The 21,786-nt window shown below is 46.2% G+C and overlaps 3 protein-coding genes across 6 annotated transcripts; 1 reads left to right on the top strand and 2 right to left on the bottom strand.

Moving 5' to 3' along the window:
* Nucleotides 1-41: 41 nt before the first annotated feature.
* Nucleotides 42-12,275, bottom strand: TTC16 (tetratricopeptide repeat domain 16). 2 transcript variants are annotated; one of them, XM_089534829.1, is made up of 14 exons: nucleotides 12,257-12,275; nucleotides 7,955-8,110; nucleotides 7,318-7,502; nucleotides 7,032-7,122; nucleotides 6,210-6,353; nucleotides 5,653-5,753; nucleotides 5,388-5,517; nucleotides 4,782-4,996; nucleotides 4,231-4,478; nucleotides 3,572-3,713; nucleotides 3,103-3,268; nucleotides 2,197-2,339; nucleotides 1,641-1,806; nucleotides 42-1,139 (listed from the first exon to the last, which is right to left on the bottom strand). In XM_089534829.1, exons 2-14 carry the CDS (start codon nucleotides 8,015-8,017, stop codon nucleotides 987-989), a joined length of 1,947 nt encoding a protein of 648 aa, XP_089390955.1. In that variant the 5' UTR covers nucleotides 8,018-8,110; nucleotides 12,257-12,275; the 3' UTR covers nucleotides 42-986. The 2 variants fall into 2 exon arrangements, with proteins under 2 accessions (XP_089390955.1, XP_089390954.1); XM_089534828.1 differs by lacking the exon at nucleotides 12,257-12,275 and adding an exon at nucleotides 10,392-10,453.
* Nucleotides 9,584-15,298, top strand: PTRH1 (peptidyl-tRNA hydrolase 1 homolog). Of its 2 annotated transcripts, none has more exons than XM_089534838.1 (5): nucleotides 9,584-9,812; nucleotides 10,647-10,866; nucleotides 12,116-12,215; nucleotides 13,247-13,292; nucleotides 14,140-15,298. In XM_089534838.1, exons 1-5 carry the CDS (start codon nucleotides 9,720-9,722, stop codon nucleotides 14,371-14,373), a joined length of 693 nt encoding a protein of 230 aa, XP_089390964.1. In that variant the 5' UTR covers nucleotides 9,584-9,719; the 3' UTR covers nucleotides 14,374-15,298. The 2 variants fall into 2 exon arrangements, with proteins under 2 accessions (XP_089390964.1, XP_089390965.1); XM_089534839.1 differs by lacking the exon at nucleotides 9,584-9,812 and adding an exon at nucleotides 10,478-10,558.
* On the bottom strand, nucleotides 15,275-21,706 carry LOC149307980 (cilia- and flagella-associated protein 157-like). 2 transcript variants are annotated; one of them, XM_089534830.1, is made up of 9 exons: nucleotides 21,126-21,706; nucleotides 20,021-20,292; nucleotides 19,428-19,581; nucleotides 18,705-18,972; nucleotides 18,218-18,348; nucleotides 17,410-17,560; nucleotides 16,877-17,064; nucleotides 15,913-16,069; nucleotides 15,275-15,714 (listed from the first exon to the last, which is right to left on the bottom strand). In XM_089534830.1, exons 1-9 carry the CDS (start codon nucleotides 21,260-21,262, stop codon nucleotides 15,583-15,585), a joined length of 1,590 nt encoding a protein of 529 aa, XP_089390956.1. In that variant the 5' UTR covers nucleotides 21,263-21,706; the 3' UTR covers nucleotides 15,275-15,582. The 2 variants fall into 2 exon arrangements, with proteins under 2 accessions (XP_089390956.1, XP_089390957.1); XM_089534831.1 differs by having other exon boundaries at nucleotides 20,021-20,305; nucleotides 21,126-21,191.
* Nucleotides 21,707-21,786: the final 80 nt, after the last annotated feature.

Here is a 21,786-nt window from a genome sequence, read left to right as displayed (position 1 = left end):
TTGTTGTTTTTCAAAATGTTGTTTTATTGTAAATAAACACAGAAGATACATTGGTTATGCTCAGTCAGTGAAAACTGCAGCAGGAAAGAGTGTTTCATCGTGAACTAAAACTGCTCACACAAATGTTTATACACTTTCCACAACCCTTTTAAAACAACATATATTAGCGTCCCTGCAATAAAACCACAAACAAGTGCATCTGCATTGAAAGGAATGCAAATACAAACGACCTCCACTTTTTCCAAAACGGGGTTGCAACCTCTCAAAGACCCTTGGTTAAGCTTGGTATGTAATACTGGGTACTATAAAAAAGATAGCTGCAAGTGTCAAGATCTGGAAAGACAGGATTGTGTTTAAGATGGTGGTGGAGGAACGGATTTGTTTTTAGAGGTCTAAAGCGACCATGTTACATGAGAAGTGAGGTGCTAATATAGAAACATATGACCTGGTCTGTGATACAAGGCATTCACGTTCTCATTTTGAAACTGACGCAACTTGGGTATCGGCCGTAACTACAGAACTGGAAAAGAGCTGCACTATCTGGTCATTCAGGGCTGATTTCATTATGAAATCAGCTCTTAGTAATTGCAAAGGGATTAGAATACTTGAGAAAGTTTTGTCTTGCCTCATGGTATTCTTTGCAACAAATAGAAGCAACTCAAGGGCTTAGCTGTGGCACCTTAAATAAAATAATATTGGGAAAAGCAAGGTGGTTGGAGACGGCTTCTCGAACTCACCAAAATGGAAGGGCTGAGTGTTGTGTGATGCCAGCCGTTGGTCATAATCCCGTTTGAGATTAGCAGGAGATGTTTGTAAGACAGGCACGTTAGCTTTTTGGAAGCAAGCTTTCACAGCCTTGCTGACTTGGAAGTAGAAATGAAACACTCTGTTTCTACTGACCAAGAGGATGATAACCAGGTTTAGTGGGACAATGGCAGCAAACCACCGCCGAGTCTTTCACCAAAATGCGACGCTGAGCGATGCGATTAGAAATGGATGGTGCTACGGCTGACCTTCTTCCATTGGTACGGTTCCTTTGAGCTCACCTTTTCGGGAAGGCTTGGGTATCGGTCCAGACGCACAGCGTGTGATTCTAGAGAGGCCCTTTTCTCTAGCACTTTCTTCACTTCCTGGCTAACCTGCCAGACACAAAGCAACAACCAAGGATTTGTTGAGCGAATTATTAATCTATAGCACCAAGACCATATCAGTAAAAAACAGAGCACTTTTAACAACTTATTTGGATGTGTGGGACAACCATAAAGGCCTTCTCTGCTGCTGACATCTCTAAAACTTTACAACAATCTAAGCTTCTAATGCAAAGAGAAGTAATTTTACTTGCAATGGATTTGTTGTGATTCGCCCCAAAAGGCACAAAGGATGAAAACTAGTGGCCAGCACACTCTCGTTTTCAAAGACTCCCCCAGAAAAAGATTCCACATAGAAAGATAATTCTAGAAGACAATGCAATACATTGCCTACTTGACTATGGGCTTTTTTTTCCTCCATGGCTGGGGAGAAAGTAAAACCTGTATTTTTCAAATCTCTATTTTGTAATATCATGATGCTATCATTTATGCTGCTGCATTCTAGAAGTGTTTTCCTCTGTACTGGGACTAAAGGGAGGCAGGGAGACTTACTTTGTTAGTCTTCATCTGGCAAGCAATGACCTTCTCATACAGCTTCTTCTCTTCAGAATCCGGCTGCTTCTCTTTCTTCTTCTTCTCTTCCTCTTCCTCAGCCATCTCTGGGTCTTTGTTTTCAATATATATGTCTTTTGGTGATTTTCTCCCTTTGGATTCCAGACTGAGGAAAGGTGGAAGAGGGAAAAAGCAAAACTGGAAGCTTTGCAGAACAAAGTTGTGCTAAAAGCTGGCATGCACTCCCTGGTACATATGAACCCAACCTAGAGACATGATAACAATCTTCTATTCTTTTCTGGGTGGCTTAATCCCAAAAGGGTTTTGAAGCAAGTAAGCCAAGACTCCAGCCAAACTCAATGGGACATTTAGTGCATTTCTAAAGTGCATGCTTCTGCAATTTTTGTGATAATTATTGTGAATTGCACCAGGCAAGGCAAGGTGCGGTTCCTGTTGAATAATCATTCCCTTGAAGCCACTATTTTCATGGAGAGGAGCTCCCCACCACCATCACCACTGACTAAATCAATAACACCACAATATTGTGTCCCTTTACCCTTCACGGTTAGACGGGGCACTGTGCCCTGGACAGGCTGCCAGCCTCCGGTCCAGAAGAGCTCTGGCAAGGTCCCCAATTTTACCGCTGACGATTGAGTGGATTTGCTCCCCTGGGAAGAAGTTATGGACCAAAGTGTGGGTCTGAAAAAGGAAAAAATGGGAATGAGGGGAGTTAAAGAAGAGGCGCAGTTTAAACAGAAAGGACAATTCTTGTCGCTTCCTATCATCCTCGGTGCAACCTTTGCCTGGCTGATGACTCCTGGGTGATTTGGACTCTAATCCACTGGTCTGGTTTCTATCATGCCTTGGTCCCATGTGAGAGCCTTCCCTCCATATTCCAGCTGTTATTAGTATCTTTGAGGGAGAGGAGCAGCCATTATCTGCTGGACTTAATCTCCTTCTCCAATGCCATTCCCTTTACCTTATGTGCCATGACTTACCTAGACTATAAGATGGAGGGCAGAGAAGTCTCAAATTAATGACTTGTAAGCCACCCTTCAAGCCTATTTCAAATGAAAGGTATAAGTACTCCAAATAAACAATATAACCCCATTACCCCTAAAGGGTGTACTTCAGCCTTGCCTCTCTCACTCACATTCTTGCCTATCCTCTTCTTCTCCCCTTTTGCCTTTCCACTATTCTTGACCAGAATGGTCACCAATGTTTGGATTTCAGCTCCCAGGATCCCTGACCCATTGGCCATGTTGGATGAAGGCCTTTGGAAGTTGAAGCCCATCCGTATGTGGAGGACCAAAGGCTGGTAGTCACTGCTCTTTTAGCACATGTATCATCCGTGATGAGGCTTCACTGCCCACACCCACAATGCAGTGCAAGTTTGTGTCTGAGTAGTGGATGGAAAAGGATCATCATTAATGCATAAAGAGGAATTTGGTGAGGCAGATACCTCCGCTCTCCCTGGGTCCAGGAGGAGAGCCGTAGCAAGATCTTCCTTGGTGCCCATCAGCTCCTGCAGGAACATGCGGCTCTTGGCCCGATGCAGGTAATACTTCACCTCACGTGGGTTATTCTCAATGGCGCAGGAGAAATGCGATTCAGCCTGCCAGTATCGCCTGAAAGGGAGAACAGATTGAGAGAGGAAAGAGAGGGCAGAGTACTGGGTTACCTAATTTACAACATTGCTGTGAGTACTACCAAGATGCAATGTCTGTGGACTGTTCAAAGATAATGTTACACAGATACAAAGAATGACTGCTATGGGGATACAGGGGTTCAGTACAACTTCACACATGCGTGTTGCCAAGGTTCAGAACTCCATAGATATATTTTGTCACCTCTTTGGTAGGCGCTTTTGGGGCAAGGTGCCAATGTGCCCCAAAAGGAAACATGCCAAGCACCCATAAATCCTAACCTACCTCTCTTGAAAATCCTGAAGTCCCATTTCATTGTGTAGCCAAGCAATGCGCTTCTGCAGGTAAGGGTCCAAAGGCTTGAGCTCCAGGGCTTGCTGGTAGTCGGCCATCGCAAAGTTCAGCTCACCCAGTTTGAGAAAGCAGTCTGGATTGGGGAGAGAGGAGGGGAGGCACTCAGGGACCCCAGAGTTGCTTTTAAAGCGTGTGAGTTTGGGGCAGGGAGGCTCCACAATGGTAGGCAGGTTAAACTGATTTCACAGATACCTGCAGGAAAAGGGTAAATTACTTTCCCCATTATGTTCCCTTCTAGAGGTGATTAGGTTCCCATTGATCTTAGCCAGCAAAGCCAATGGTGAAGAATGGCCCAAGTTCCAGTCCATCAACATCTAAAGCAGTAGTTCTCAGTCTTTGGTCCTCTAGTGTTTTGAACCCCAGCTCCCAGAATCCCCAACCATTGGGCAAATAGGTTGGGGCTTCTGGGAGTTAAAATCCAAGATCTATACTAAAGACTGAAAACCACTGACTTAGCAGATATGACAATTCAAACCACTGATCCACAACAAAAGCTATGTCACCTCGAGGGCCAAAGTCAATTTCAGATAAGTCCACATTCCTGTGTTTGTCAAGCCCAAATGTGGGGGAATGTGATATATTCCTCGTACCTCCTCTGTTCATGTAGAGCCCTTTCTCATTCTTCTCCCCCTTGATGGCTTTGTTGAGGAGAAGGACAGCCTCTTCGTAGCAACCCTTGCCGTAACAGTGCACCGCAAAGTCATTGTACGTCAGCAGCATCTGCTTCTGGGCTGTGGACCGGACCTCGCTGCCTTCCTCCTCCTGGCTGAGCTCCACGGCTTTGAGGTAGTCATCGATGGCTGCACTGAAGTCCTTCAGCCTCCTCAGGATGCTTCCTCTGCCAAAGACATCACCCAGAGAAGGGCAAAAGTAGCAGCCAGACAGCACTACTGCAACCGCAGCAATTAAAATGGAACCACGTTGCTATAGGTGTGCAATATGAAATGGCTAATATTGTTGTGACTTCAACGCTGTTGTAATGGGAAATAATTTGGGGCTCAGTCTTGCCTTGGGCTTGAAAAGACAAGAGCCATTGGCTTTACAAAAGATGTCCTCCCAGTATAAATGCAAGCTGCTGCTTTGTTGATATGGATCCAACATTGCTGTCATTTTAGGAAGTTTGCCATTACACTACTAGTACCTGAAGAGGTAGTAATTTGCATCCAGAGGGTTGTAGTCTATGGCCCGGTTGATTTTCAGCAGGGCTGCTTTCAGGTTTCCTTTCACCGCCTTGTTCACGGCTTGGTCCCTGGATTTCTGAGCCTCCTTCTTCAAATTACTCAGCATGGTCAAAGCTTCGGTGTGCCCTGGTTCTAACGCAATGGCATCTTGAAGGTTGTGGAAACACAAGGTAACCTTTGAGGGAAAAGTGAGAAAGAAACCACTGCTTCAGAGAGTTTGGGCAAGCTGGCATCTTGTAGGGCTGCATCCACACTCCAGAAATAACCCAATTTGACACTACTCAGGAAATGCCATGGCTCAGTGTTATAGAATTGCGGAAAATGTAGTTTGTTGTGGGCCCAGAGCTCTCTGACAGTGAAGGCTAAATGTCTCATAAGACTACAGATTTCAGTAACTGGGGTAGCTCCCTCCAAGTTCAGACTCAAACATAGAGTGCATGCAAGACCACGGATATCCCCAGCGGTCGCTGATGGAGATGGCAAAACAAACCTCCAGAATGTGGAGAAAAACAAGAGATGTGTGGCTTCCTCACAAACTAAAAGGGGACCTGGGCAACTTGTTTTACCTTCCCAAAATGTTCATAGAGTCGAGCCCTCAGGACAAAGAGGTCTGGGTTCTTCTTCTCTTGAGCAACTTCTTCGTTGACCATCTGGAGACAGTCGTTGTATCGTTTCAAGGCACCTAAGCAGGCAATGCTGGGGGGGAAGAAAGAGAAGGCTAAGGCAGGGCTACAGATCTTAGGTGCCCACTCACATTTGATAGAAGAAAAGCAGAACACATGTGGCCACGCAACATCCAAGGAGACAAAACCAGGTTTTGTTTGCTCTCACCTCCTCATGCGAAAAAATGTATTCCTAGGCTGCAGTTCCAAGGCGTGGGTGAAGGCCTCCAAGGCCTCCAAGTAGGCACTCTGCTCATAGAGACACTGGCCCTGCAAATTTGAACACAGGACAGACGTCACGATTGAATGCTGAGTGGGGCGAAAAAAGAACAGGGCCCTAATTGACTCCGTTTTCCCTATTTGATTTAAGTATCTCCACACCCATTTCGCTGCCACTTTCCATTTTAGAAGGGCCTACGACAGCAAGCCAGCACAACAAATGCATTAAAAATATGATACAGACACAGAGTTGGACATGTGGCATTTTTTTCTAACTACATTTCTCATGCCAGATAGGGGGATTCTGGAAGTTGTAGTATTGAAAAATGCCATTTCCTTGTCCGAAAAATACAAACACAGCAGTGACAGACAGAGAGAGATGTGAGGGCAGGAGCAAACATGTGGTTCGTCGTATGTTTTTGCCCAAAGTAGGGAAAGATGGGAGCTGCAGTCCAAGAAGCTCCTGAGAGGGCCGCAGGTTGCCCATCCCTGCCACGCATGGTTCACCTGTAGCTGCAAAATGAAGGCAAGGCGGGCGCTGATATTCTCCTTCCTCGGCGACATGGAATAGGCCTTCCGGAGATGCATCACGGCGGACTGGAAGTCACAGAGCTGAAGGAAAGCTTCGGCCTTCTGCTCATACAGTTCCACCTGCGGAGCAGAACCCGCATTCAGATCTCAGGAGAAGCCCCTTCTCACACCCTCCAACTTCGCAGTTTGGTAGGGACCGTCCTATTAATCCTCTGCCCTCCCGCTTTTTCAGCTGTTTCTCTCTCCTCCTTCTCCCTTGTCCTCTGCTTATTTTACTTGCTGCAGTCTGAGTAAAAAGTGCAAAAGTAGTTTCAACTCAGTTAGCGCAGCAGTGTCCAGTGGTGGGAGCATACAAATAAACCCATGTATAGAAACCATAAGGGCATCTAGAGGGTTCCCACGTTTGGTGGACTCTTACAAGGTGGATTCTTACCTGTGGGACCGAGAGTGGATTTACCACTCCTGGACAAGTGGATCTCCAAAACATACTGCATAAATAAATAAATGTTCACAGTTCACATACTGCAGAAACAATCCAGTTTGAGACCGTTTTAACTGCCCTGGCTCAATGCTAGGGAAGAATTTGGGGAATTGTAGTTTTGTGAGACATTTAGCCTTCTCTGTCAGAGAGCTCTGGTGCTGCAATAAAGTACAATTCCCAATGTTCCCTAGCACTGAGCCAAGGCAGTTAAAGCGGTCTCAAACTGGATTATGACTGCGGTGTGTTTTGGGTGTAAGATATGCCTGTACTTGTTTTGCTTCTGAAAATCCACCCAACATCTCCCAGCCCTCTGTTACCTTCTTAGGGTCCAGATTCAAGGCTTTGGAAAAGCAGGTGATGGCTCTTTCCCATTCTCCCTGAGAGAAGTACTGGTTCCCTTCCTGGCAGCTGAAGAACGAGACAAAAACAGCAGCTGGCACCAAAACAATCTTAAAAGAACTTGACAAGAAATGCAGGATGGTTCACAGCAGCATGTGGTGGCTGGGAGTTGGTCCTTGGGGTCCCTTCCAGTTCGAAACTTAGGAAAATGTAGCTTTACCCTGAAAAGAAAACCATGAAAAGAGGGGATAAAGGGATGCTTACTGCTCTTCTGTCTTCTTCTGCAGGATGCCTTTGTAAGTCCCCACATTCTGGCTGCTCTTCATAAAGCGCAAGGTATCGGTGGACCCAAAAATGCGACGGATGGATTTCTCGCGGGCTTCTTCAAGTTTTTCTTGGGTGACGCCGGTGGGGAAGAATCCGAGGTAAACAGTCGCCATCTTCACCTCCTGCGGAAACATGCGCTTTAACAACGAATGGGGGGTCATCCTTGAAGTATGAAGGTAACAGCCAGCTTTGTGGGTTTTGTGGGTCACAGACCCCAAAAGCAATTTAGATGACCTCTGGACAATGGGAGTTACAACTCTGACCTGGTGGTCAATGGGCCGAATCATGGCCAAGATGGAAATTGTTTAATAGGGTTTTATAGCACCCCCCTCCAAAAGCAGTCTTGATGAGCTCTGGATGATGGGAGTTACAGTTCCACAGACTTGAAGGTCAATGGACTGAACCTAGCTGGGGAAGGTCAGTCAAGGTGGAGCAAAAATCACAGGACATTGTTTTATATTTATAGGGTCTTAGTCAGAGAGCTTGGGGAAGCTGGTTTTCTTTCTGAAGCTCTCAGCATCCTGGCTAGAGGATGCTGGGAGCTGTAGTCCAACATGTATCTGGGTTGGTTCACCTTTTGTTTAACACCTTCTGCCTTCTTTTCCTCCTCTTTCTCTTTCTCCTCCTCCTCCTCCATAGTTGACTCTCTCTGCAACTGGGCCTTCTTTGGTTGCCAAGCGAACCAGAAAGAAAACAGTCTGGCAGGTGGCTGCTGTTCTCAGAGCGGCCGCTAGAGGGAGAAAGAGAGCTACTGAAAACTGGCGTCCACCGAGATCCTTTGTGTTAGAGCGCCCTCTAGCGCCCACTAAGGAATCCCAGGAGAAAATCAGCATCTGCTCCAGGATCATAGAAATGGAAGAGACCCCAAAGCAAAGGTCATCCAGTCCAACCCCCTTCTGCCATCATGCAGGAACTCCCAATCAAAGCAGCCCCATCCAGCCTCTGTTTTAAAACTTCCAAAGGAGGAGACTCTACCACTCTCCGAGGGATTATATTCTGCTGTCGAACAGCTCTTACTGTTAGGAACTTCCTCCTAATATATGGCCTGAATCTCTTTTTCTGTCGTTTACATCCATTGCTCTATTGTGTCCTATTCTCTGGAGCAGCAGAAAACAAGCTTGCTCCATCCCCATTAGGACTTCCCTTCAAATACTTAAACAGGGCTATCATATCACCTCTTAACTGTCTCTTCTCCAGCTATACATACTCATTTCCCCAAGTCTCTTTCTGCAACCGGACCTGTTTATCCCGAATTGGCCTTTTTAGTCACCAACACGCAAAGCAAAGTCAGAGAGAGAGAGAAGTCTCTCCTCATAAGGCATCGTTTCCAGGCCCTTCACCATTTTGTTGGCCCTCCTTTGGACACGCTCCAGTTTCTCAACATCCTTTTTGAATGATAGTGCCCAGAACTGGACACAGTGTTATTCCAGGTGAGGCCTGACCAAAGCATAACAGAGTGGCTCTGTTGATGCCACCTAGAATCGCATTGGTCTTTTTAGCTGCCACGTCACACGGTTGACTCACATTCAACTCGGGGTCCACTAGGACCCCTAGATCCTTTTCAGATGTATAGTAAGCCTCGTTAAAGCCAGGTGAAAGAGATCTAGGAGTCCTAGCAGACCTCAGTTGAACATGAGCCAATAGTGTGACGCAGCAGCTAAAAAGCCCAATGTGATTCTAAGGCCTGTTACAGACAGCCAAAATAAAGCTGCTTCGAGTCACAGTGGAGGTATGGTGTTTCAATGATGCATGCGTCCTAAGGGTCCAGAAGTCACACCAAAGCCACACTCCAGCCCTAAGGACTGGAGCATGGCTTTGGTGTAGCTTCTGGACTCTTAGGACGCATGCATCATTGAAACACTATATCTCCACTGTGACTCGAAGCATCTTTATTTTGGCTGTCTGTAACAGGCCTAAGACTGCCTGAAAGGAAGGAAACCTCTGCCTTTCCTGAATCCAGCTTCTCTCTATATATAAATGGTTATAGTCTCTGCTGCATTAATTTTCCTTCTGTGGGAGATGAATGAACATAAATGGTGTCCATAAATCAGAAATAATAATAATAATAGCCCTTCTTTCCTGCTCTGATTGAAACCAGCATTGTTTTCAAAGCAAGGGGTTCCACTTCCGCCCACAACAAAGATGGCGGCCGCGCTCTCTGAAACCAACTCTTGCCAGGCTTTCAGCGATAGGTCAGCGCTGGCGGTGACGTCACAATGAGGGCGGAGAAAAAAGCGGCCGCTGGGCCTGTTCCCTTTTTCAAGTTGGGAGGCCGGCGCCCGGAAGAAGACCATCAGAGGCCTCTCTAGGAAGAGGGGAATCAGAGAGTTTTGAAAGAAATGATGCTGCATTCTCGGTACGTCGGGAGGCTCCTAAGGAGGGCCATGCATCACCCCAAAGACGAGCTGCGGAATGCTGGGAAGCGAGTGCTGGTAAGGGGAAATTAAAGGGTTTTAATGGCACTTCCGGTGCGGGATAAATACTTCCGGATCATAGAGATAAGGACCTCTCGTTCCACGCAACCCCACACTTCCGGTTCCCAATGGGCAGCCGCCCATTTGCGGGGCGAGAGTGGTAGTTCCTAGCAATGTAAACCACACTGGAACCTGCTTTACCTCTAGGAATCTCTAGGTCCTCCAGGGCAACTCTGTGGTCAACATCTGCCAGACACTGACCACAGAGTTGTGCTGGGGGAGCTCCAAATCCCTAGTGGCGTCTTCTCTCTAGGACTCTCTAGTTCTTTCAGTACAACTTTTAGTTAAGGTTGACCATAGAGTTGCACTGGAGAACCTAGATATTCCTAGAGAGAACGTAGGAATCAAAGCCGCAAATAGCCAAAGCCACAAATGTGGAGGGCTTGACTGTACAATGAAAAGCCTTACAGAAGGAGATGGCCAGTCGCTTCTGCGTTGTGTTTTGGGGGGAAATTGGGGGCCGTGGTGGGGCCAAAAACTGACCCCTGCTTTGCTAAGGCCAAGCAAGTCCATAGAAACCAAGGTGGGTAGGATTACCTTTCCTTGGATGGAAGGATTCCTTTGAGAATAAAGTCCCCGTTTCAGGTAGCATCCTCATCCTTCAACATAGTCTTGGATGCTAAATGGCTGCATCTGGCGGCCGTCCGGTCGTCCAAAATGGAGGCCTCGCCGTGTTCGGCAAGAAAAAGGAATTCCAGAACAAGGTTAACTTTCTGCCTAGAGGTTGAAGAGATGCACATTCCTAAACTGACCATCTCTGCCTCCCACTAACAACCTGCGTCTTGTTTACAGGTGGCCGGACTGGGAAATTACAGCATGCGCGGCACCCGCCACAGCGTGGGAATGGCGGTGCTGAGCCATCTGGCCGACAAGCTCAACGTGGGCAACCAGTGGGAAATGGACCGCCAGTGCCACGCGGATATAGCCATAGCCAGACTGGGAGACATGGAGCTCGTGCTGATGAAGCCCCGGAGGTTCATGAACGTCAACGGACTCTCCGTTGCTGGGGCCGGTAAGAGAGATTCGCTTCCTCATCATCTTCCGAGTTACGCTTACCTATCCTTCCCTTTCTCCTGGTGTAGTGGTTGCGCACCCTCCGACATGAAAACTAGGATACAGGTGGCCAAGCAACATCAGGATGTGGTCAAGATGGCAAAGTGAGGAAGAAAAGGAGAGGCTAGAAATAAAACTGGAATAAATAGTAACGATCCTAATAGTAACACACCTCTATGGTTTACACCAGTGGTTTGCAAACTTTATTCTTCCAGATGCGTTCGGACTTCAGCTCCCAGAATTGCTGACCATTGGCCAAGCTGGCTCAGGCTTCTGAGAACTGAAGTCCAAAACACCTGGAGGACCAAAGTTTGGAAGCCATTAGTTTACTCTCATCATTCTTGTTCTGCCCGACAGAGGGCAGAAGAGCCCCTTTTATATCATGCTGACCGTCCGCTTTGAGGGCTTGCAAAACATTATTCTGACATCTGGGAAGTGGGAGGACAGAGCGACTGTCCCTTACACATTGGGGCACTTAGAGGGTATTATGCGTTCTCTTTAGCCAAGTACTTACTCTCTTCCAACTAATCCCAATTAAAACCAAGGGGCAGAAGGTCTGACATCTCAAACATACTAGCCTGGGGAACAGTGAAGCTTACTTCTAAATAAAAATTGTTTAGATCATGTTGTCATTCACACGCTTTAAGCCAGGAAGGACTTTTTCCAAGTCCTTCCTCACACACTATTAACAGTTTCTCCATAGGAACCCACAGTCATGATTCCTTCAGGAATCTGCCTTAGCTCAGTAACAGAGTTATCCACTGATTTTTCTTGCTGACTTGCCAAATCTCTCAAAACTTTTTTCTTTTCCAAATAGGTTCACTATTATCCTTGAATGCTTTAAAGATTTCAGCCAGGGTTTCTATGTGTTCATGCGGTGATAAATTTCCATTCCAGCACCCTAACCTTGATGCGTAACATGTGTTGAATTTCCCCCACCTCCATTTTCCCAACAACCACACGTCTGCCTGCTTTCCCACCACACTTTTTCCTTCCAGCTACACCTTTTGGGTTCAGCTGCACATTTCTAAAAGATCCCAGTGACCGATCATTTTTTGCCCTTGTGAAGGAGAATGTGCGGTCGTCCCTAGGAGACACATCTCCTGTGTCTCCTCTTCTTTGATGCTTGTGAACTGCATCCAGCCTCCTTGTACTGCGGCAGAATGCTAGGTATCCCTTCTAACCTCCTGGATCTTCTTATTTTCAAGTGGAAACATACAAGCTGGGGGTTGAGAACATTTACCTGGTTCACGACGACCTAGACAAGCCCCTGGGGAAGGTGGCAATGAAGATGGGAGGCAGCGCAAGGTACCTACTTTTTAACTGTGGGATTTCTTCAGAATTCGTACCTGGTTTCTGGGGTGTTGGAGGGAGATGGAGGCAGGTGCTCCTTCACATGGCACAGAATGACACTGTGGATTTCTCTGCCACAAGATGCAATGAGGACCACCAACTTGGCAAAGGTTTAAAAGGGAGTTACAACAGATAAATGAAGGGATAATGTCATTGATGGCTACTAGTCAGGGTGGCTATAGATTATCTTGTCTCAGAGGCAATTGTTGTCCATATCGGTTACTGAGGAACATGAGACCAGGAAGGCACTATGGCAGCCAGAGAACTGAAGCAAGCCAGACAAAAGCAAGGGCATCCTTTCTTTCTTCCATTGCCACTTTTTTCTTCCCTTCTGCCACTCTCTTTCTTTCCCATAACTTTTGTATTTTTATCTTTCTATACTACTTTCACTGCTTTTCTTCTACCTGTGCTTCTCACCTCCTTTTCTTTCTCCCTGCCACATTCATTTCTTCTGTCTCTCTGCTGTGTCTTTCTGTATCTCCTCTTTTTCTTTTGCTCTCTCCTCTCTTCTTCCTCCTCTCTCTCTCTCCTCTCTTCTTCCCTGCCCAGTGGACTGCTAGAGAAGGATGAGTCTGAACTGATCCCTTCTCCTCTTACCATCACTCCATCCCTTTTGGATTTCCCCACCTTCCTTTGTTGTCTCTGGGGGGATGAGGCTGAGGGTTGCATATTCCCCAGACATAAGGCAACTAACACAATGATATCTCCGCTTAGCAAACTGAAGTATGAGCTGGATTTTTGCCCAGATGTGCAGCCTGCTTGCTCTGCCCTTCTTGGAACAAGCCATTGGATTAAGATGTCTTTAGTGAGAGTTTTCCCATTTTTTGGTCCAAACTGGGGAAACGAGGGTTAACAGCTCAGAAACAGCCCAGGATATTAAAACCATGGCATAGTAGACTAAGCGTTCCTTGGCTTCTCTTAAGAGTTGGATTTCTTTTCAGGAAGACTGCCAAGAGATCCCAGTGTCTTGTTTCTTTCTCTTTCAGGGGCCATAATGGAGTCCGTTCCTGCATCAGCTCTCTGCGTTCTGATGTAAGTCTCCGCTTTGGCTCTCCAGCCTTTTCTGCCAGAGGAGGGTTGGTCTCTGTTTGCGGCCGTAACACAAAACCTTGGCCGCTGTCCAAAGATGGGATTGTGGCGTATTAGCAGCCATGTCTGTTCAGAGCTCAGCTTAACACTGGTCACGAATCTTTGCACCCCTTGCCTTGTTTCTCGTTTCGTCCTTGTCCAAGGAGGCGGTTACTTAAAGTGGAAGCAGATGGGTTGGCGGCAAGCCCAAAACACGCCAACTTCCAAAACATTGCTGAATCTGTGCGCCTCCAAGCTTATGTATAGCTGGAATGCCATTCCTTTCCATCTCTAGGGCAGAAGGGAGGGAGCTATGCCTTCCACCCTGGATCTTCGCCCATCAGTTTGGAAAGACAGAAATAAGCCCTATTCTCTTACATAGAACTGCAGCAGAACAGGGATGCGATCCAAGCTATGTCAATCTTTCCATAAGCAAATAGTCAAGCAAAGGAGGAGAGGGAAGTAGAAAAATCCCACATGGAACCAACCAGCCTTTTATTAGACTAAATGGATTTTGAAAGATGGAATGAGAGGCTGAGAGAGCATGATTTGCCCAGGATCAGTCAATAGGTTTCCTTGTTCAAATGGGGATTCGAACCCTGGTCTCCAGAGTCATAGTCCTACACACAAACCACCGCATCATACTGGGTCTCCACAGTTCCCTACCCTTGATCAGAAGCATGAGAAAAACCATGATAAATGGAAGAACCAACACCAGTAATTGGGAATTGTGATACTAAACAGAATTAATTGTATTTCAACTCCTTTCTTTCTTTCCTTCTCTCTCTCTCTCTCCTCCCCACTTTTTCAGAGCATGGTCCGACTCAGAGTTGGCATCGGCCGGCCGGTGGGGGAAATCTCTGTAGACCATTACGTTCTCAGCAGATTCACCATCTCAGAGCAAAAACTTTTACCTCACGTCTTCGAGAAGGCAACTGAGATGCTTCTAAGACACATCCAGCAGAATTACAGTAACCAGAAGGACCCAGATACCTCTGAGAAAAAGGAAACAGCCAAGGCACCCCTCAAAGACAGAGGCACATAACCATCATTAACTCTTTGGGCATTTATGAGCCTGATGGCCAGAAGAAAGTAGTCATTTGACATGTTTGCTTGCTGTTTTTTAAGGGGTGAAGTAGCTGGATCGGACTGCAGCTTGTCTGAGCTGTGGGTCGCTAGGGATATATGGTTGGGCAGAAAGGGACTTAGACTGGTACAGGATTTTGAACTGAGAAAGTAAAACTCCTAGACCGGTGGAAGGAGGGGAAAACAGACTCAGAGAAATGGAGAGACCAAGAGTTCCCAGGTATCAGTGACCCAGCCTCACTACTGGATAATTTGCTATTCAACAAATAATGTTGCAGAGAATGCTTGTCCACAGATTGTGTGTGTGCCTTCAAGTCCCCTTTCAACTTATGGTGACCCCATGAATTTTGTAGCTTTTTTCTTAGGCAAGAAAAACTCACAGATGGTTTTGCCCATTCCTTTTTATGTAAAAAGGCTGGTCTAGGGCTTTCCCAAAAGCCCTGTGAGAACTGGGTCTGAGAGTTGCTGTCAGCCACATTTGAATCTTGCTGACTCTCTGCCCTTGTAGAAGCCACACTGGTCCTGGTAAGGATGGATGTTGCAAGTATAGGTTTGAAGGAGGACCACAACACTGCTTTACCTGCAGAAGGCTGCAGGTTCAATCTTGGGCAGGTGGGCTTGGGAAAGACCCAGCAGGTTTCAAGTGCTGGCTCATGCTGCGACGTCACGCTCTGTTTTCAGTATTGCAGTAACAATGGGGTAGATGGGAGGAGATTGTGTTTTGTACCAACATGCAAGCAACATTTGGATTTTTTTTTAAAAAAAATACCCCTAAAGTAACTATTTTAGTTACCTCTGAGAAAGTGGAAAGTAAAAAACAACAACAGTGTTTTTGAAACTGTAAGCTTTAACAGCATTAAACTCTTTGGGGTAGAAAAATGAAATCATTAAAGTACGTATTGTAATTCCTTATTCAAACTACCTGTTGCCACCATCTCTTAGGAACTCACTCACTGATCCAAGAGCAATGCCATACCTCACTCACTTTTTTGTTTCTGACTCGGACAGATCCTTGGTTCTGTAACTTTTATCAAACAGTTTTGCACAAGCCTTTCTACATACGTTTTTTAAAAAGTCCCCACAAGCCCATGCCATCTCCCACTGTCCCCCAGAGGGAGGGAGAGCAGCAAAAGACCCCCCAAAATAAAGGAGATTTGTTCTGCTTTCTCTACTCATCATGCAGTTCCTCTGCAGCCTGCTGGGTCCCTGTCTCTGACAGGCTGGGCTCCACACTCACAGCTTCCTTTGGCAGAGCGACCTCTTCCTCTGACATCTGAGCTCTCCATACCGTCAGTAAAGGCTGCAGAGGAACAGGGCAGACAGCATAAGATATATATAAGATATGCCTACCCTCCCAGAATCCCCCAGCAAGCCATGCCCACAGGGCCATGCAGAATAAGTAAACCTTTCCATGTCCTGCCTCTGCTCACTGCCAGCCTTTCCAATCTCCTCCCTCATACCAGTCAATTTTGGTTCTCCATCATGTCGCCAATCTTACCTCTGTAGCACTAGCATAGGGGCGGAGGGTATCGATCTGATTCCGAGAAGCAGAGCTCATGGAAGGCATGCTGTGGACGGGATAAGGCTTTGGGACTTTGATGACATTGTAATGCGACATAAGGTGGGAAGCCTTGAGGTGCCATTCGGGGCGGCTGCTGAGAGAGAAAAGAACCACAGCATAGGACTGTAAAGCCAAAGTAAGTCCATTGACCAATTGGTCCAGCTCTCCCTCTCCAAAACACACACAGAAAAGTCAAGCAGTTAATCTGGATGCTAAAATTACAAGTGACAAAGGCTTTTAAAAGAAATTCCAACTACATGTCCATCTTCTCATTCAAATGGTTCATGAGTGGAAGCTTCTCTGCTAAATACTGTACAATCCAGGTGTTCAGAATGAGAGTATTTTAAAAAACCCAGGGAGCACATATAGACACAAACACATTTACACGCAATATATGCCAGTGTTAGGAAGTGTATCTTCTAATCTGAATCTGGTTTATTGATTAAATCCATAGCCTCCAACTCTCCCAGTTTGAAAGCAACAGTCCCAATCAATCTTTTGTCCTCCTGTTTTTTCAGCTGCTTTTAAAAATGTCCCAGTTTCTCTCTCCCACCTTTTCCACCTTTGTCCTCAGGTTACTTCCAGGACTGCAAACTGAGTTCAAAGTATAAAAGCAGTTTGCGCTCAATTAACTCAACGGAGAAGAGGAGAGTAAAGGAGACAGCAGAATGGTGCCCTTCCTAGTCAGCTCAGGCAAAAGCATACTGCTGCAGCCTCTCCTAGCTTTCCTCACCGATAACTTTTTGCCATCTTGACCATGCTCAGATGTCGTTTGGCTACACATGTCCGGATTTTCACCCAAGGGAGAAAGTCAGGAAAGAAGCCAATAAACTAACAACAAATATCAGCCGGGAGGTGATTCTCCTCTGTCTTCCTGTGCCACTTTCCTCCATTTTCTTACCTGTCCTCTATTGCAGCCGCCAGTCTGACCACCTTGCTCTCTAAACCAGCAGGCCTGAGCACCTCAATGGACTCGATTCGCGCAATGCTTTGGTTCAAAAGCTTCAGGATGTTCAGGAGCGCATCGTTACGCCGCACATGGAATATCACGTCAAACCTGTCAGCGTCGTCCTCATCCGATGGCTGTTGCTAGAGGATTGGAGAGGAAGAAGAGCATGGAAGGGGTGGAGGTGCCCAATTGGGGAGGCATAACACAAATCCATCTAGGTAAAGTTGTGCATGGACTGCAATAATTATGGAATTGTTCGACATCTGGAGGAACCCAGAATTATAGTGCCTCTACTGGAAATCCTATTGTTTTGGTGTCTTAACCTCTGTATCGTCATTTTCGTACAGAGAAATCAAACTTTGCTTGCCCCCTCTCCCCAAAATTGCTGTCTTTTTTGCTGCCTAAGCACAACACTCAGGACATCTTCCCCTGAGTCCTACAACTCCTGAGAGCAACAACAACATGGTCGATAATCTAGGTCTTACCGCCAGCACTTCCTTAAGGCCCTGGGCAATGTGTCTCAACACCCTCTCAGTGAACATCCTCCGGTTCTGTTCATCTTGGAGAGCCTTCTTTTGGTCCTGATGCTCGGATGTTTTTTGCGCTACGTTGGCTTTCAGGGTGTTCAGCTCCTCTCTGGGAGAAGAATATGATTAAAATTGGTTAACGAATAGCCAGTGACATTTAGGTCATGGTACAGTCATTTTTTATAACAGCCCCAATAGCTACTCCCCCTGGTCCCAAGATGAGTCCAAAACTGACAGTGGATGCACTGCTCCATTATCAAGAAAGCCATTCTAGAACGTTTACTCCGCCTTGGAAGCAGGGCTCTTGTAATGCTCATGGCTCTTAACTGCCCATTCATGACCAAGCCACCTCAGAATACTTAGCAAAACTATAAAGGTAGCTCCCAACCATATTACTAGGAAATTTGATTTCCCACTCTTTCCATTTTCTGGAACAGTCTAGCCAAAAGAAATAGTATTGGAATTGTGGGGAGAGCTCACTGAGAACATCAACCCTCTTGTAACATGTTAGAGGGTTTGGATCAATTAATATTAAAGCTGAATAGTGAGTGAGATAGCTGTGCAATTAATGTATGGACTGTCACTAGATATGGGGAGCGACAGTCACCAACTCCCTCCAAAAAAGTATCAGCATGGGGGATTCTGGGAGTTGTAGTACAAAAAAAGTTTTCCAAGGCTCTTTAGTGAAGCCTAGCAGCAAACCTAAATACAGGATCCTCTTGCCATTCATATTACAAACAAAAATGCTCACTGCGGGAACACTCACCGGAGCACCGAATTCTGTTTCTCCAGCATTTCATTTCTCTCCTGTGTTTGGGCCATGACCTTCTTCATGTTCATGTATTCCTCCACCTGGGTCTGCAGTTCTTTGCACTTCTTGGTGAGCATGCATATCATCTGTGTACCGTAGGCATGAAAGCCATCAGGCAAATAACTATTTATTCAAGCAGGTATTTAACAATTGGCTAGTTGCTGTGGACTGAGGAAAGGGGGATTTTAATAGGCAGATGCTGCACATTAAAAACAACAACTATGTGCTTTTAAACTGCTTTTAGCTCACTGTCGTCATCATCATCTCAGTAATTGTGATCCTATTTATGGTGATTTCATTCATTTATTTTCTACGTCCATTTGAAATAGGGCAACTAGCACCAGCAGCCCCATGGGATGAAGGAAGGAGGAGGAGGACTTAGGAGCATGATGTGAAGTAAAGCCCAGCCATGTCCTCCCTTTTGGTAGGAGAAAACCCTGACCTTCTGGTTACTGAGGCTGTTCTTGGCCATCAGCTTCTCGTTCTGCTCCAGCAGCTGCAGTTGCTTGAGGGTTTCTGCATTGGCCTCCTTGAGCCGGTCGTTCTCCTGGATGAGCTGGAGGCTCTGCTCCGTAATCTTGGTCAGCTGGATGCTGATGGCCACATTCTCCCGGATGGTGCGCTTGGTGGTCTCTGCCATCTGGTTGTTGGAGACTTTTCGGAACTCGGCCGCCACGGCATTTACACGGTGCAGCATGTCTTTCTTTAGCCTTGGTAGGAAGAGGAGGGAGGAAGTGTCAGCTGCATCAGAGTGTCTTTGGTGAGAGGGAAACACGGCCCCCTTTGAGATGTTGACAGAGTGCAAGGCCTGTCAGGCTCCAGCAGGATCATAGGAAATGCAGTCTGACAACATCCAAAAGGACACAGGTTCCCCGTCTCTGTGATAAGATAGCGTTTCCGAGCTTCATGTAGGAATTAGCAAGGAGTAACTGCCCAGCATCTGTTCTGTTCCAGCATCGGAAAAGCATCCAAAGTACATCTGATGGGAACCCTTTGGCATATGCCAAGGAAGTTACAATTAGTTACTTGCAAGTAGTAGTTTGTTGTAACTAGTTACACACCTGGGTTCTCCATCTCCCCACTCTTGACATATGTCCTTTGTTTTCAATAAACAGCTAGTAAAAAAGTAACCATCCTCTCAGTCAACCCATTCTGCAGTACACACCTCTCTTTATCAATCACCGCTTTCTTCTCCATGTTATAAACGGTAGCCTTGTGCTCCTCTTTCTGTTTTGTCAGTTGACCTTCGAGTTCAGCAAATTTGGCCATGACCTCATCTTTCTGGAGCCGAAATTCCTCCAGACCAGCTAACCTAGTACCTGGCCGAGAGACAGAGAGATGGCCCTTAAGCAAAATACCTTGAATTCCACAAAGACACACTCCCTAGTCTATTGCCCAAGATTAAACTGGGGATGGAACTGGGGTGGAGATTAATAGTCAAATCCAGAACTATTAAAACATAAGGAAGGTGCTCTCCTATCGCCTGCTAATTTATGGCACCCCAATGGATTTGCTATGGTTTTCTTAAACAAGGAGTACTGAAAGGTGGCTTGCCATTCACTTCCTCTGGCATACACTTGGTATTTCCTGGCAGCAGCAGGAACTGAAAGAGAAAGAGCTTGAAAGAGACTCTTCATCCTTGCTTTAAACCAAATGTGGGGAAAATGGACAGAGAAGCCCACTAACCTCCGACTGTTGCCCACCCCTGCCCTAAACCTTCCCCTCCTGATTTTTCCAATCCCAGCACACATGTCTTACTGAGTGTCATGTTCTCTGAAGTCAGGACATCCTTGGTCTCCTGAAACTCATGCCTGAGCTGGGCTAACTGGGCCTCGAAGGCATCCTTCTCGGTGTCCTTGGCCAGTTGCAGATTCTGGAGCTGAATGGTAAGGTCTGCGATCTCGTCCACTCGCTGGTTGAGCGTCTTCTTCAGAAAGGCCACAATCTCCTTGTTGTCCCTGACCATCTTTTCGTATTCTGTATGGAAGAGCTCCTCACTCACTTGCAACTCGTCCCACTTCTTCTGGTACCTAAACCAGTGAGCTAAACCAGTTAAATCAAAGCCAAAGTGGTGCACTGGTTAAAGTTTCAAGACCCAGACTCCGGAGATCCATGTTAAAATTCATACTGAGCCCTGACCTCCCTGGGTGACCTAGGGTCAGTCACTCTCTCTCAGCCTCATCGGCTCCTCCAAGGGTTGTTGCATAGCCTCCAACTATTCTGATTTCACAGGGACAGTCCTCATTAATCCTCCATATCCCACTTTTCCAACTGCTTTTACAACATCCGTTTCTAGCTCTGTTCCTTCCTCTTTCCCCCTTTGTCCTTGTCTTTCTTCAATTGCTGCAAACTGACTTTAAAGTGCAAACTTAGTTTGCGTGCAAAAGAGGGCAAAATCTCTACTCTTCCCTGTAGACCTAGGCAAAAGCAAACTGTGGTAGTCTCTCCTAACCTGTTTGTTCTTCCTCATCAATAATTTTCCATCTTGGCCCACACTGTAATGCTGCATGGCCACACCTGCCCCACTTTTCATCCACGAAATGTGGGAGGCCATGTTGGAGGTCCAGTCATTTCCTGAATTTGATGTTTCTGTTATCACCAATATTATGTGCATTAAGTTATACCATAACTAGGATCAAGCTGTTGGGCCTCACTGAAGTTATGCTAGATAGGGAATCATAGACCCAAAAGTAACTTTTCCAATCACATCCTCTGTCAGTTCCCCTCCAGAGGACACAGACATTTACACACTTACCCACTCTCTTGCACACAGAGAGAGAGAGAGAGAGAGAGAGAGAGAGAGAGAGAGAGAGAGAGAAATAGATGATGCACGCATAACATATGCAAAGGTCCATTTACCCACCTGGCTACTCGTCCCTCCAAATCCCGGATCTGAATCAAGTAAAACTCCCGGCTGTGTTCAGGCACAATATCATCATCAATCTCTGGCTCCTTGGCGGCCTCCTCCTTCTTGCGCCCAGCTTTCTTTTTGGGTGCCATTGCACCTGCTTCAGTTTTGGTTTTGGCTTGCCCAAGCCAAGAGTATAAGGCCAAGAAGTGATAGGAACCTTTTTAAAAGAGAGACTGCAACGGGGCTCTTTAAGAGTAAGGATGGAGAGCTACGGTTGCTAAGATGAAGGAGATGTACATAGCAACAGAGCCAGGAGGTGGCTTCTGTCTGGAATAGAACTTTAAAGGGCTAGGCAACTTTCCAAGATGCATTGCTTGGCACGCTTTGGTTTTTCCTTATTTCTTTTTACTTAGAAAGGTTCTGCCTTTCAATATTAAGTTCAGAAAATGAAGCCTAGTCTAACTATTATGTGACTGGCCTGAGTCATTTTGTAAATGAACAACCCTTCTCTTTGGAAAACAAAACAAAACAAAAATCCCTGTTCATAGAAAAATAAAGCCTCAAGGAAACGTCTGCCTCAGCCTGCTTCCCAATAAGTTACTTATCTACATGCAGGGAGCTTGTTCATTCACACCTGAACCGTGAAGAGATATGGCCCACTAAGATGGCCAGC

This window comes from Sceloporus occidentalis, unplaced genomic scaffold (genome assembly GCF_023333645.1).
Source record: "Sceloporus occidentalis isolate IW3139 unplaced genomic scaffold, rSceOcc1.0.p SCAF_8, whole genome shotgun sequence".
Lineage (NCBI taxonomy): Eukaryota > Metazoa > Chordata > Lepidosauria > Squamata > Phrynosomatidae > Sceloporus > Sceloporus occidentalis.
Note: the sequence above shows the minus strand (reverse complement) of the source record. Positions and strands in the feature narration are given on the sequence as shown.

What these genes read in the sequence shown, in the direction of transcription:
- TTC16 (XM_089534829.1), bottom strand. Translation starts at nt 8,017, where the DNA reads ATGGAGGAGGAGGAGGAGAAAGAGAAAGAGGAGGAAAAGAAGGCAGAA. An exon ending in CAGAAGAAGACAGAAGAGCA is followed by an intron (nt 7,123 to 7,317) that starts GTAAGCATCCCT and finishes CTCGTTCTTCAG; the next exon opens with CTGCCAGGAAGGGAACCAGT. An exon ending in TGGACCCAGGGAGAGCGGAG is followed by an intron (nt 2,340 to 3,102) that starts GTATCTGCCTCA and finishes TTCCTTTTTCAG; the next exon opens with ACCCACACTTTGGTCCATAA.
- PTRH1 (XM_089534838.1), top strand. Translation starts at nt 9,720, where the DNA reads ATGATGCTGCATTCTCGGTACGTCGGGAGGCTCCTAAGGAGGGCCATG. An exon ending in ATGCTGGGAAGCGAGTGCTG is followed by an intron (nt 9,813 to 10,646) that starts GTAAGGGGAAAT and finishes TCTTGTTTACAG; the next exon opens with GTGGCCGGACTGGGAAATTA. An exon ending in ACTCTCCGTTGCTGGGGCCG is followed by an intron (nt 10,867 to 12,115) that starts GTAAGAGAGATT and finishes CTTATTTTCAAG; the next exon opens with TGGAAACATACAAGCTGGGG.
- LOC149307980 (XM_089534830.1), bottom strand. Translation starts at nt 21,262, where the DNA reads ATGGCACCCAAAAAGAAAGCTGGGCGCAAGAAGGAGGAGGCCGCCAAG. An exon ending in TTGGAGGGACGAGTAGCCAG is followed by an intron (nt 20,293 to 21,125) that starts GTGGGTAAATGG and finishes TCACTGGTTTAG; the next exon opens with GTACCAGAAGAAGTGGGACG. An exon ending in AAACAGAATTCGGTGCTCCG is followed by an intron (nt 17,561 to 18,217) that starts GTGAGTGTTCCC and finishes TTCTTCTCCCAG; the next exon opens with AGAGGAGCTGAACACCCTGA.